The 14,792-nt window shown below is 50.8% G+C and overlaps 1 protein-coding gene across 3 annotated transcripts in view; it reads left to right on the top strand.

Moving 5' to 3' along the window:
• Nucleotides 1-4,193, top strand: part of LOC127052744 (integrin alpha-D-like) — a 28,673-nt gene extending 24,480 nt beyond the window's left edge. For 2 of the 3 annotated variants that reach the window (XM_050956684.1, XM_050956685.1), the window contains 9 exons: nucleotides 1,117-1,196; nucleotides 1,354-1,437; nucleotides 1,579-1,657; nucleotides 1,911-2,018; nucleotides 2,241-2,324; nucleotides 2,497-2,610; nucleotides 2,812-2,904; nucleotides 3,080-3,190; nucleotides 3,381-4,193. In XM_050956684.1, coding sequence (XP_050812641.1) covers nucleotides 1,117-1,196; nucleotides 1,354-1,437; nucleotides 1,579-1,657; nucleotides 1,911-2,018; nucleotides 2,241-2,324; nucleotides 2,497-2,610; nucleotides 2,812-2,904; nucleotides 3,080-3,190; nucleotides 3,381-3,503 — 876 coding nt within the window. In that variant the 3' untranslated portion in view covers nucleotides 3,504-4,193. Of the gene's footprint in view, nucleotides 1-1,116; nucleotides 1,197-1,353; nucleotides 1,438-1,578; nucleotides 1,658-1,910; nucleotides 2,019-2,240; nucleotides 2,325-2,496; nucleotides 2,611-2,811; nucleotides 2,905-3,079; nucleotides 3,191-3,380 lie in introns of those variants that run through there. The other variant, XM_050956687.1, reaches the window with a different exon arrangement.
• The last annotated feature ends 10,599 nt before the right edge of the window (nucleotides 4,194-14,792 follow it).

The following is a 14,792-nucleotide window of genomic DNA, read 5'->3' as shown; positions in this document are numbered from 1 at the left end:
TGGAAATCAGGCCTCACTGGGGGAGAAAATAACGAGGGGAGAGGCTGTTCCCTCCCCCTTTGTGTCCTTAAAAGAAGCGGCTCGGGGGGCAGAGGGGGGAGGTGAACATGGTTGAGTAAAAGACAAAGGGGAAGGAGCCAGCGTCATTGTCATGGCTGCCCCCAAGCCCGTCCCCTCGGACCCAGCGTAACACCATTGGGCCTTCATCATCCTGATCCTGAGAGGTGTCATGACCCGGCCAGGCCCAGGGAGAGGGACCCACATGCCCCTGCCCCTGCTGAGATCCAGACACTACCTGGGACAGGAGACTGTCTCCCCACCTCTGCCTCATGGGCTCCTTCCCTTTCCCTCCCCCCCCACTCCCCATATTTTGCCTCTTCCTGCTCCCCTCTGTCTAAGGAGCTTCTGGCTGAGCCGGCCAAGCCCATGTGCTGTGCTCGCTGCTGTGAGCCTGCACCCAGGAAAGCAGCTAAATCCAGTGCCTATGTCAGCCCAAGGCTGGTACCACTTGCCAGCTCTCGGTGCGACTGATCCGGGGTGTCTCCAGTAGGGGGGCTGCCAGCAAGGGGCAGCAGATGCTGCATTTTCTCTCTGTGCTGCTCTTTGCTCTCTCCGCTAGGGCCTTTGCCTGATTTTGTCCCCTGGGAATCAGGGCTGGACTTTAACCACAGCGCCCAGGCTGGCTCCAGCCCCTCCACTAACCTCCTCTCCTCCCCCAGAGGCCAGTTATTGCGCCCAGAGCTGCTCAGGTGATGGGGGAGGATAAAACGCTCTCTCCAGTGACAGGCGCAGGGCAGGGAGGAGGGGAGAGGATAAAAGCCTCATTGAACACATTACATTGCAAAGGCCTTAGCTGATTCTTCTGTCTGTTAATAAAAGGATGATTAATGGGGTGTTGCCAAGGTACGGAACCATCTGAGGTCTGTGGATCCCAATCCAGGTTAATGCTGTTGGGCAGGGAAAGGGTCATATTAACACCTTCGCCTCTCTGGGCCCATTTATTCCATCTAAGTTCATACAAAAGTCTCCCTGATCCCCTGTATCTGCCCCGCCCCCACAGTCTCTGGCAGTTCCCCAGGCCCTGAGCCCAGCAGGTCTCACCCTTGTGTTTTCCAGGTCGTCTTTGTCGCCACCTTCGACGTCTCCTCTGAGGCCGACCTGGGGGACAGGCTGCAGATCATGGCCAATGCCAGCAGGTGAGGGGGCTATGCAGGGCCAGGGGGTGGGCTGGGGGCAGCGGTAGGGGGCCGTGCATGGAGCAGGGCAGGGCAGTGGCCTGTGGTGCAGCCTCCCTGCACAGTTATCTGTCTGCGTCTCCTCACATCTCTCTCCTTTGCCCTCCGCTCCCCCCAGTGACAATGGAGGCCCCATCACTGAGCGCATGATTCACCGGGCGGAGCTGCCGGTCAAGTACGGCATCTTCATCATCCTCACCAGGTAGGTCAGTGCGGAGACAGAGGGGAGAGCGCCCCCTACTGGGCCCCTCCCTGCAGCACAGCACCCCATCCACCACCACCCTCCAGCCCCATCCATCACTCTCCCGTCTCTCTCCTTCCTTCCATCCTTTTCCTCCCCCAGCCTTGAGGAGTCGACCAAGTACGTCAACTTCTCCTCCAAGGAGGCAGGGGCAAGCGTGCCAGTGACACATCGGTACGAGGTGAGGCAGGCGGCACAGGGTGTGAGGGGGGAGATGGGACAAGAGGTAGGGAGTGGAGGTGGTTTAATGGGATCTAGTGGGTTAGTGATGGAGGGGAAGGGGTGTGGGTGGGAGATGGCAGGGAGCTAGGACTCCTGGGTTCTGTCCCCAGCTGTGGCAGGGCAGTGGGGTCTGAGGGTTAGAGCGGGGGCTGGGGATCAGAGCTCCTGGGTTCTCTTCCTGCAGTGCCCTATGGAGAGTCTGTTTCTTTCAGGTCAAGAACCTGCGGCAGCGAAGCGTCCCCATCTCGGTCACGTTCCAGTTCCCCGTGGAGCTGAGCGGGGTCCGGGTGTGGGACGCCTCTGAGGTCGTCCCCTCCAAGGTACCTGCCTCTCCCTGCCCTTGTGTGTGTGTGAGATGGGCCCAGTGATGCCTTCTCTGCCCTACAGCGCCCCCTGCTGGGGCAGGCTGCCTGGGGAGAAAGACCCTGCCCCAGCCCCTGAGCCAGCCAGTCCCACGCCCTGCAGTGCTGGTGTCTCCTAGAGGGGAAGGTCACATGACCCGTTCCTGCCATCATTAACACCATGTCTCTCTCCCTCCCCAGCCCCAGCTGGCCCAGTGCACCAGTGAGGCTGAAACAGCTGGTTCGAAGGACTTTGTGAAACAGATGAGCGAGCGCCCCCTGCTGGTGAGTACAGGCTGGTGCTGGTCCCAGCAGCCCTTTCCCCTTGGCACTAACACAGCGAGTGGGGGGCTGGGCTGGAGGAGGGACCCCTGCTATAGACAGACCCAGACCCTCATGGCCATGCTGAGCCCCTACACACCCCCTGCCTCACCCGGCAATATCCTTCCACCCCCAGGACTGCTCCGTGGCCACCTGTAAGAAGATCCGGTGCAGAATCGCCTCTCTGGAAATGCAGCAGCCACTGGAGTTCATGATCAAAGGAAGTGTCAGCTTCCAGTGGGTCTCCCAGGTACGAGAGCTGCCTCTGCCTCCCGGCTCTGAGTGAGAGATCCCCCTGTGTGAACAGCCCCTGAACCTCTCCCCACAGGTGGCTGCATCTCAGTGCTGGGCAAGGGATTGCCCTGGTGTGAACAGCCTGTAAATTGCTCTGGGTCCTTCTGGGCTGGTTTGTGTCATTTCCGGTCAGGGATGGTGAATTTCTCTGTTCCAGACTCAGCAGCAGAAAGTGAGTCTGGTGAGCGAGGCCCAGATTGAATACGAGGAGAAGAAATACACCCAGAAGGAGGGATTCGTCCAGCGCCAGGTACCAGAGTGACTGTGCCCAGGATAGAGAGAGCATCGGCTAGTGGTTAGAGCTGGGAGCCAGGACTCCTGGGTCCTGTCCCTGCTCTGGGAGGAAGTGGGGTCTTGTATTAGAGCAGGGGTGGATGATGGTGCCAGGACTCCTGGGTCCCCATCTCACAGCTCCTCTCCCCCAGGTGCAGACGGTGGTGGAGCACTCCGAGGTCTATAACTACCTGCCCATCATCGTGGGCAGCAGCGTGGGGGGCCTGGTCCTGCTGGCTCTCATCACTGCAGCCCTCTACAAGGTGAGTGGGGCAGGGCTTGGACCCCTCCCCCACAGCCCATCATCCTGGGGGCGGGGCCTGTTCTGCCAGCTGGTGGGGGCGGGGAGAGGGTCTTTCCTTTAGAGGTTCCCACAGCCTGTCCCTCCTGCACCTCCACCATGAGCCTGTGTCCATCTGGCTCTCACCATCTCCCCTCTTTGTCTTTTTCCAGCTTGGCTTCTTCAAGCGCCAGTACAAGCAGATGATGGAGGATGGTGTGGAGGGCGAGGGGCCTGGCCGGACCCAGAGCACTGCCACTGGAAACCCCACTGTTTCTGATGCCCCCAAACAATAGCCTCCCCATGTGCCAACGCCCCCAGCTTTGCCTCTTTCTGGGCTGCTCCAGATTCACCCCCGCCCCCTTATGTTGCCACCTCCAAGGTGCAGAAAGACTGGCCACTGGCCACCCTCCCACCAACAAAACACGTCCTAGTGCCAACTAGAGCCAGTCGTTACTCAGTTTAGACTTGGCCGAATTCTATTGATCTTTTTATAATTTTGATGGAGAATTATCCAGCATAATTGTCCTGAAAGCAGCCTCAGTGACACCGTTATTCCCACGAGTTTTATGCACATTACGTCAGGACTAAGTTCTCCCACAACAATTTTGGTTTGTTGTCTAGAGATATGTTTTGATTATCGATGGAAACATTGTGTCACTGGTTTGTGTGTGTGCGGTGAAACTGGTGTTTGCTGACAATTACCCTCTGCCCACCCTTTCCATCTAATTCACTATTCCTGAAGTGAAAAAGGAAATATTTGCTTGATTGCTGAGGAAGTAGGCCTGACCTATATGGTTTGGTCGGGAAGGCTGCTGAGGGCATGTGGTGAGACTCTTTGGTTGACTCTGATACAGTTTTGTTAAATTAGGCACTAGTAAACTTTTCTTCTTTTATTTTCTTTGTAACTATTCCTGGCTTTTATGCCTCATTTCTTGGACTCCCTTAAAATCTCTCTTTGTAGTTAATAAACTTGTTTTAGCTAATCCAGTGTCTTTGAATTGAAGTGTCTGTTTGGTAACTCTGTTTGGGGTGACAAGTTGCTTGCATAGCATGATCTTTAAGGAATAATGGATTTAATATAACTTGTTGTGTCCAGGATAGGGCTGGGGAGTACAGGACATAGATTTCTGGGAGAATATCTAAGACTGGGGGTGTGTTGCGGTCACCCTGCTCTATAACCCAGGCTGGGGAGAGCTCGAGTGTAACCCTTAGGCAGGGCAGAGCAAACAGATAGTCTGATGTCCTGGTTCTGGCAGTCAGCAGACAAACAGGACTCTTGGCCTAAGGTGAGGAGGCTGCCACCTCAACGCTGAGGTTGACAGCTGTGGGAAGGGGGACCGAGATCTACCGTACTCCACTGGGTCCCAGCCCAGGCCCTAACAGTGGCAGAGGGTTCACCCACTGGGTCAGCGGGGATCCTACCACAACACATCAACCTGGATTCAGGCAACAACCCAACCAGACTATAGTCTAGTGTCCCTATGCTGCTTCTGACTCGCCCATCGTAATGTACCTGTGGCTCAGGGTTGTCTCCCTTCTCTTAGGGATATAAGGTGTGTGGCAGTCCTGGCACTTCATCACCTGGATCAGTCTCCTCCAGGGGCAGGATGTGGCGCAGCACAGGTTCAACTGTGGGGACCTGCAGCAGCCTGGAGATGTCTGCTCCCTTCCCTTGCTCACTCAACTGGGTTAGGGGCTTCGCCTTTTATACTTCCTGTCCTACCCCTTATCTTCCAGTTGGAGGGGCATGCCTGGCCTAGCACCGCCCACCAGGGATCAGAGAGTGGCTCCTTGCCCCACTCCCTGGCTCAGTGGGAGGCCATTCCACCTCACCCCCATTTCTATGCCATTAGCCATAGCCCACACACTGTCGTGCACCTTCCCACACCAGTAATATGCCTTTTAATGTCATTCAGGTCTTTTCTTTGCCTGCCTGAGATCCAGACTCCCATCCGGGAGACTTTGTGCTTCAAACCATGACATTAGTAGTCTCAGGCATGCACCTCATTTCTGTATGTTCCACCTCACCCCATCTTCTGGAGAGAAGATTACCATCTCGACCAAACTTAATTGTCCTATGATTCATTCCGACTTCTCTTGGCCTGCGCCTGTATTCTCTGGGTCCCAGGAGCTCCTGTTTCAAATCCAATCTCACATGTTCAATTTCTCTCCTTCTGTCATCAAGGAGTGTGTTCTTCAAGTCCTCTGTCTCCCTTTTAAATTCGCTCTAAAAAGGGTCTTCCATTCCACAATTATCATTTTCTAACATTGGGCCAGCCTGCCCCAAAAAGTACCCAGCGTCTCTAAGGTTACAAGGCAACGACACATGTTCAGCCATGCAGTGGACACGCCATACCTGCCCTGTCTGGTCCTTCACCTCCAAGAAGTTTTATGGCCGCCTCCTTAAAGCCTAGGAAGGAAATTTTGGGATTCTGTCTTAGTCACAACCTTAGTTCCCTCAGTAAAATATCCTCATGTAACACCTCAACAAATTTGCCTTTCAACATTTTATCCATATGTCGGGCTTCATGTGGTTTTAACTTTTCTATTGCTTGTAAAGCCTCTTGTAATCCCAATGCATATTACCTTAGTCTCTCTGCTGGACTTTGTATTCTGGAGAACAACTTCTTCAGTTCTGACAAGATGTGAGTGTTAAACATACAGCCTACCCTTCTAAATATCTATTCTATGCTCCCTTTTTCATTTTCTGGCCACGTCGGCCCTTCCCTACTGGCGCTCTCTTTGCCCCAGCAGATTCTCTATTTCTTGTCTTTCCAGCAGTTCATGCAATCTATACATTGGCTGAAGCGTTGTCTTAAATTCCCCAAATGAAACAGCATTGCTTTCATATTTTTCTCCAGGAAATCTAGGAACTGGAGTGCTCCAAAGAAATAAGGCATGGTTGAGGTGTCTGCATAAGTGGAGATTAGGTCCCTTGGTTGACTGTCCTCCTGCATTCTCTCCTGACTGACTTGTGTTCTTTTAAGATGGTTCACTCCTGCTTTGGACTCCTCTTATCCTGTTCATGATGCTAATTAGCATAGCCTGACCTAGGTGGGTCACTGCAAACTGTGAGGAGAGGCAGAAGCAAACCCAGAGAAAAAGGATAATTTTAAATGTTTAGGACTTGAAAGGGAAACCCCCAAAATTGCACCAGGAGGATAAATAATATTGAACATTACCAAGTACTTATAATAATAAACTATAGGTTACCAGTGCTGTCAGTCTGGGGTGCACGTGTGTTCTCCATGTGCTGTCCTGGATCTGTGCAAGTAGCTGGCTCAGCAGACCTCCATGGAACTGCCCAGAAAGACCACAGATTCTGTTCGGTGGCGCTGGTGCTCAGCCAGATTTATTGTCCGTGAAGCGCAGTACTAGACCCCCAGCTCAATGGTTACAAAAACACTAACGTGTATGGCTGTCACAATGGAACAGCTCAATCAGCAGCAGCTCAATCTGCTGCCACCAAGGCTGGGCAAAGGGTTAAAGTGAGGTACCCCAGCATTTATGGACAGAGACAAACAATCTGCAATAAACAACTTAGGTATCACCTGACATGTTTCATGACATGGTGGTTACCTTCCATGGTACCTTGCTCCTGATGCTTCAGACAGAATATCCCTGTTCATCGCTTCTGTCAAATCATCTTATCGTGTGCTAGATTGGGGTGTACTTGTGCTAACCTGCTGGAATGTGTTTCCATATTCGCTGTGTTTTAGCAGTGTACTGGACAGTGAACTTGCAGGCAAACTTCTGCTTTTTAACAGGGCTTGATCTTTGCTCATAGCACAATTTTTGCTGACTTTTTGGTTCAAGTCTCAAGCTTTGTACCAGTGCCTGTGCTCCAGTCTCTTGCTTTCTACTACATCCCCTTCCCCATCCTCTCTGAACCAATCAGACCCTCTATCCTGGGGCTGGATTGGTGCTGGTGCACCCTGGAAGGGAAACCCCATGTCTCCTGGCCCGCGTTAACACCATGTCTCTCTTCCCGCCCACTCCCAGCTGACTCAGTGCACCAGAAAGGTGGGAACACCCGGGTTGGAAGTACTTTGTGAAGCAGATGAGCGAGTTCCCCCTGCTGCTGAGTGCAAGCTGGTGCAGGTCCCAGCTGCTCCTTCCCCTTGGCACTAACAGACAGTGAGTTGAGGGGGCTGGGCTGGGGGAGGGATCCCTGCTATAGACAGACACAGACCCTCATGGCCATGCTGAGCCCCTGCCTCACCTGGCGATAGCCTTCCCCACCCCAGGACTGCTCTGTGGCCACCTGTAAGAAGATCCGGTGCAGAATCGCCCCCTTAGATATGCAGCAGCCACTGGAGTTCATGATCAAAGGGAACATCAGCTTCCAGTCGGTCTCCCAGGTACAAGAGCTGCCTCTGCCACCAGGCAAGGAATCCCCATGTGAACAGCCCTGCCTCACCCCAGAGGTGGCTGCATCTCAACACTGGATGAGTGATCCAATTGCTCTGGGTCTCTCTGGGATGATGTTCTGAGCTGGGTTATGTCATTTCCGGTCAGGGATGTTGAGCAATGGGGAGAGGACTGTTCCTGCTGGCTCTCATCACTGTTGCCCTTTTCAAAGAGAGTGGGACAGGCCTTGGATTTCTCCCTCACACCTACTGCTGTGGGTTTGCTGCCTGTTGTTGTCAGTTAGTGTGCATGTGTGTGTTCTCTCCATGTGCTGTCCCAGTCCTGCAGATAGTCAGCCCAGCAGACCTTGAGAGCGCTACCCAGAAAGGCCGCAGACACGGTTAGGTGGTGAAGGCAATTGGCCAGGATTATTGTCAATGAAGCTCAATCCTAGTGCCCCATAGACTACAGGTACACGAACACATGTATGCCCATGACAAAGGACTCAGCTCAGTCAGCAGCGGGACTGTCTGCTGCCCCCTCGGATGGACGTGGATATGAACAAGTTACGTATCACACCCCTGACATGGTTGCTTACCTTCACTTGTACCTACTGGTTCGAACCAAACATCCCCATCCATCACCATGTCCTCCCACCCTTGTCTGACTTGGGCTCTGTGTGCTCTTGTACCATCATCAAGGAGTGTGTTTATACTGTACCTCTAGGTTGGGGTGTACCTGTGCCAGCCTTCTGGAATGTGTTTACGTGAATACCCAGTGCCTGTGTTTTAGCAACGCTCGCTGTGTTTTTGCCAAGTTCATGTACCAGACAGTGAGCTCGCAAGCATCGACTTTGTGACAAGGTCTGGCTTTTGCTGACTTTGGTTCAGGCCTCTCAGGTCCTCCAGCAGGCCCAGTGCCCCCATCCGGCCCTCGCCATCTCGCTCCTTTCTCCTTCCAGCCTGGCTTCTCGCCAGTACACAGCGCTGCTGGGGGATACCAGGAAGGGTGGCAGCTGTTGTTAAGCGCTGAAGGCCGGAATGTTGTTGCTGTGGTAACGCTATCCAGGCCGCTCAGCTGCTCGCTGCTGCTGTCCTTGGAGCTCTGGTGTTAGTGTCACGAGCATAGCGCGCAGCTGCTCTTTCAGCAGACCTCGATGTTACTCACAAGACAGCCCCCCGGCTCAGTTCAGTGGCAAAGGCGCTAGGCCAGGTTTTTTGCCCCCTAGGGACAGCCCCGGTGCCCTGGCTCTGCGGGAACAGGTACACTAACACGAGTTCCCATGGGCAAGGAGCAGATCAGTCAGCAGCAGGAGGCTCAGCTGCCCCTTCGGCCACATGGAGGGTTAAGGGGAGGTACCCGACATTTATAGTCTGGGACAGACAATTTATGTACCACTTTACCTGACATCTGCTTGTTACCTCCTCTTGGACCTGGCTCCGGACTGCTGTCAGTTTGGGGTGCGTGTGTGCTCTCTCCATGTGCTGTTGTCCCCACTCTGCGCAGGTAGCTGGCTCAGCAGACCTCGACAAACCTGCCCAGAAAGACCACAGATTCGGTTTGGTGGCAAAGGTGCTCAGCCAGGTTTATTGTCAACGAAGCACAGTGCCCTGGCTCAATGATTACAGGAGCACTAACTCATGTATGGCCGTCACAACGGCCTCAGCTCAGTCAGCAGCAGGACTTTCCTCTCCCCCCTAGGCCAGAAAAACAGTTAAGGCAAGGTGCCCCAATATTTACAGACTGACACACACAATCTGCAATAAATAACTTGCATATCACCTGACATGTTTCATGACATGGTTGTTACCTCCTCTTGTACCTTTCTCCTGATTTTTTCAGACCAAACAACCCTATTCACCACTTCTGACTTTGTACTTTACTCTTGATTTTTCAAACAATTCATCACTTCTGTCAAATCATCTTATCTTGTGCTAGAAGATCTTAAGTGCTGGACCTATGACTAGAAAATCATCGTCCGGAACCTGTTTGATCGGTCGACGGAGATTCGTGGTAATTCTTGAATTCAATCTGCTAGTTGGATTGCCCATTTCTCCAAATGACAGACAAGCTGCAGCTGGGTAGTTATGGGGGACGCAGAGGGAACACTGATCCATTGTCCTCCAAAATGACTCAATTTCTTGGAGATCTTCATGCATTGAACATCATTGATAAGAACGCTGTGGCTTGGCTTGACCAGACTGCATACGCCAAATAAAAATTATCTTGTGATAGGTTAGGTGTGCTTGTGCTAACTTGCTGGAATGTGTTTACATAGTCAGTGTGTTTGAGCAATGCTAGCAGTACCTGTGCCAAGATCATGTACCAAACAGTGAACATGCAGGAAAGCATCTGCTTTTTAATAGTGCCTGCCTTTTGCTCATAGCATAACTTTTGGTGGCTTTGGTTCAGGCCTCAAGCCTTGCACCAGGCCTCATGCCCCAGTTTTGCTCTTTCTACTATGTTCCCCTACTTATGTCTTTTTATTTTATTTTTTTGTGGGGAGGATGTTTACTTGTCACTCACTAAAAGGATTATGCATAGGCTCAAGATGACCCAGTGGGCTAAACATGGTTATATGGCCATCTTGCATTGCCATCCACACAGTCATGCCCCATCTGTCCTTTGGTCTACACATTCCTACATAAGATCAATAGGCAGATTTTCATTTCCAATTGTTCTTAGTTCCATATAGTGGATCTGGGAATGTTAGGTCCAGGATCCTGACTGAGGAATTAGTTTTATGACTGAGCCTACTACTCTCAATTAGTTAAGAGCATATTAGCCATTGAGGGAAGAAAGAAAGAGCAGACGTACCCTCCCCATTTCTTGGGACTTGTTTCAGTAATTGTTGAAACCGGTTAAGGGGTTAATTATTTAAGAAAGAACATGTCTACATATGTATAGTGTAAAGTGCGAACTAAACTAGCTAGTAGAATTTAATTAAGCTCATTTTAGGTAGAAGTTGCAGGTGAGTAAAGTAAAGTTACCTGAGATTTCTGGGAACCCAATTGTGGTCAATCAAAATATAGCATGAAAATACATTAAAATTCAGAAAGGAGGTTTTGTACGAATGCAACGTAGCCAGAATATTTTAATCACTCCTAGTCGGTGGGGTTTGATCATATTTAATGTAATATTTAATGTGTGATATGGTACAGTCAGGAAAAGTACAAAAAACTGTACTTACAAGTATCACAAACCACTAAAGCTTATCAGGGATAATAAAAGTGAAAACTGCTTCAGGGGCAGCTCATACTTACAGCTGCATACCAACAAAGCAGGCCGTTAACAATCAAGGAAACTAAATTGCATAGGAATGGTTAAATAAAACATATAAAAAACAACAGCTGTTACTTCCCAGAAAGCACTGAAAGCTCACCTCCCGACTCCCCCCGCTCCACAGGTCGTAGAGACTGTAACCCATATCTTATACTCTGTCAGGATGACTGTCTCTTTGCTTTTAATTTAGGATTTCTAAGCCAACAGGAAACAAAAAGTCACTGAATCTTTGATTAGCAGCTAACATGTTGCTGTGAAAACCATAGGGAAAATGCTTCTGAGCGTTTTGAGAAAGGAAAAAAGAAAAAAAGGAAGTGGGCAAAGTGATTTGCTTCTGACAAAATAATATTAAAGTTAAAAAACCCATAAAACATCTAATTCAGCATCCTTTTGATTCATTGGGCTATGGCTAATGTACACGTACAAGGTAAAGCAAACTCTTGCTCACTACTGCCTCCCCCCGCAACCTGTAAGTGGGAGGCAGTAGGAAAAGAAGCGAGAGTAACACCCCTTGGGTGAAATCAATTATTGTTTTGTTACTTGCATATTTGTATTAGCCAAATTGCAATCACAAAACTTTGGGGTTAAATCAGTTGCTGGGCATCATGATTCCAAAAATAGGTATCACGTCAGTTGCCATTTCAGACATACCCAGAATGGTAAAGGAAGCCAGCAACGTATAATCTTTCTGCTTCACACAGGAAATATCGAAGCAAAATGCAGCTGCTTTTGCTACCTGCAACCTAAATCACAGTTATTGTTACAAGTCTTAATTCAAAATAAAATATTTGATTGATCTCTTGCAATTTTCCCTTTCCATCGCCTAAAAAACTAAAGTTAATCTTTTAATATTTTTCTCTTACCCATTTATGTTTTAAATCTAGAGTCTAAAGATGCAAAAAATAAAAAAAATAAAACCCCACCCATATTTGGCTCCTAACTAAATCCTTAAACCTCTTTTACAGGCAAACCAAGATGTAAACCCGAAACGATTAATGATTTCAATCCTTAGGTTTCCTGGACCTGCTCTAAACACAGGCGAGGTTAGCAAACAAAGGATATAAAGGAAAATCAAACTGGTATGTCAAAATATTTGAGACAGGTTATGTTGTTAGCTCTGAGCAAGGAGTGGAACTCTGAGGGTTAAAGCGGTTGGGAACCCCTATCCCTGGCTTTATCCTGATTCTGGGAAGGCAGTAGGAGTCATCTGCTTTTGCAAAATGTGAATTTGTTCCCTCAATGTTTGTTGCTTTTCGTCTACCTGCCAAATGGATTGCAGGAGGGCCTGTCTCTGCTGCAGTTAACCATTTCTAGACAAGCCCATGTGTTAATGCATCAGTTTTAGATGTTAACCTGCTTACTTTCGGTTTTTCACTTGGAAATTCTTTTTTATCCACTCCTCTGTGATCAGGTCACATCTCCTGCCTCCTAAGGTGCTCTGTTAACCCTACCGTTTTCTCCTTCATCTGATTTACTAATCCATGTTTGTCACCTTTCTCCTGATGTTTCAGACAAAACATCCCACTTCATTACTTCTGTCAAACCATCTTATCACGGGCTAGGTTGAGGTGTTCTTGTACTGGCCTGCTGGAATGTGGTTACATATTCAGTGTGTTTTAGCAAGGCTAACAGTGTCTCTGCCAAGCAGTGTTGCCTCTAATTTGCGGATTGAATTTTGCTATGTGCACCAGTATAATGGAGGTGATGTGTGGCACATCACCTTCATATTGCTGCACATAACAAAATTCATGTGGTGAGGGTGGGGCCGAGGGGTTTGGAGTGTGGGAGGGGGCTAAGAGCTGGGGCAGAGAGTTGGGGTGCGGGGGAGGGAAGGAGGGAGTGCTCTGGCTGGGGGTGCAGGCTCTGGGATGGGGCTGGGGATGAGGGGTTGTGGGGTATGGCCTGGGCTGGGCTGGGCCACGGAAGGGGCTCCTCTCCCCACACTGCGGCAAGTCCGGGGCAGGTCCACGCTGGGGACCCGCCACGGTAGGTTTGCGCTGAGGGAGAGACATCTCCCTCTCGCCGCAGCCCAGAGCCCCTGCGTGGGGCATAAGAGACAGCGACTGCGCAGCTTAGAAGGAACTTAGGTGCCAAGTTCATGTACCAGACAATGAACTTGCAGGCAAACATCTGCCTGACTTTTACTCATAGCATAACTTTTGCTGAGTTTGGTTCAGGCTTCAGGCCTTGCACCAGGCCCCAGGTTCCAGGCTCTTTCTATTACATGGATATTTCAGGCACAACATTCCTGTTCCTCACTGCTGTCAAACCCTCTTATCTTGTGCTAGGTCAGGATGTGCCTGTGCTAATCATCCCCGGTGCCTAATACTTCTGAGGAATGCCTGTGTTTTAGCAATGCTAGCAGTACCTTTTCATATACAGGACAGTGACCTTGTAAGCATCTGCTTTAATACATGGCCTGCCTTCGGTCAATGGCAGATTAATGTGTCTGGGGGGCCCAGCTAATTTGAGGCCCCCCGCAAGAGTGCAAGAACCTGTAAAGAAGAAGGTGGAGAGGCCACCAGCACTGGAACTGTGGTCTCGCCTCCTACTCCTCCTCTTTCCCCCAAGACCCCACCCCTGACGAGTGCTGGGCTGTGGTAAGGGCTGCCCATGGAGCCTGGGCCACTGTGGGGAGCACCCCCTAGACCCTCCACCTGCCCTGGGTGGGGTGCCCGAGAGCAGCCCTGAGCTTGTGTCTCCATCCCTGAGGGTGCGCCGCCCAGGGAGGTGGAGAGTCTGGGGCTCCCCAGAGGGACCTGGGCTCCCTAGGATGCTTTTACTACTGCCTGGTTCTGGCTTCTGGATTGGCTGGGGAGCATGGCTTTGGGGGGAGCGGAGAGGAGGGGCATGGTGGTGGTGGGGGGGGGCTAAGGCCCACCTCACCCCCCCTCCCCCGACCGGGAAGAGACCTGTGCCACCAGCAGGGGCTGCGATTTGCAGGGGGTGGGGAGGAGCTAGTCAACTTATCACCTCCTCCATTGCAAAGCACAGCCCGTGCCCCAGTTGCTCTGTGCCTGCCCTAGGCTTCTGTGCCCATGATAAAGGGGGAAGCATGTCCCCCCCCAATTCCAGTGGCCCTGGGCCCCCAAGGTATGAGGGGCCCAAATGTTTTAAATGACCCAAGTAGTGGGTCTTTCACTTGCTTCCACTGGGAGACTCAAGCCATCCAGTTTCCAACCCCACTGTTAGGACATTTTTTCCTGCTTGTCTAAATGTTGCCCTACACGCTTCCATACTGTTCCTCCTTTTTCTGCACCACGAGCCAATCTAAGCAATTCCTCTCCTCCTGGCTCTTCCTAACCTTCTAAAACTTGTAGAACAAAGAGCATCCTCTCCTCTCTGAGCTGTTGCCTTGCACTAGTCTTGCACCTGATTTCCAGTCACAGGCATAGTACTGTCTGGCCCCATACACCAACACCGTTCTACACCAGGGTCCCCTGGTGTAGGGCAAAGTGGAAAGTCTGCCCATGAGAACGGGCCATGTTTTGTCAAAAAGAGAAGCCAGTCTGAGCAGGAATGTTCCTCTTTTGCCTGGCACTCTGCAGACCCTTGCTGGAGGATTCTCTGCACCTTGGTGTCTTTAAACCATGATTTGAGGACTTCAGTGGCTCAGGTTTGATACAGGACTGGGTGGGTGAGATTCTGTTGCCTGCGTTCAGTCTAGATGATCATAATGGTCCCTTCTGACCTTAAAGACTATGACTCTGAGTCCTTTGGGCTGTACTGAACCCAGTCAGCCACACAGCTAAACCACTGCAGAGAAGAATTTTGTGGTCATAGGTCATCAAGGACCCCAAGAAAGCATGCGTACCAACGGAACACTAATCTTACATTTGCTACATCAAGTCATGTGACTGGGGAAAGTCACAGGTATTAGCAGCGTGGGCACCAGTGACCCTAAGAATAGTGTTTTACTCTGTTACGTTATGTTTGTCTCCTGTTAAATT

Source organism: Gopherus flavomarginatus, chromosome 5, assembly GCF_025201925.1.
Source record: "Gopherus flavomarginatus isolate rGopFla2 chromosome 5, rGopFla2.mat.asm, whole genome shotgun sequence".
Taxonomy (NCBI): Eukaryota; Metazoa; Chordata; order Testudines; family Testudinidae; genus Gopherus; species Gopherus flavomarginatus.
This window is presented reverse-complemented; position numbering and strand designations above follow the sequence as displayed.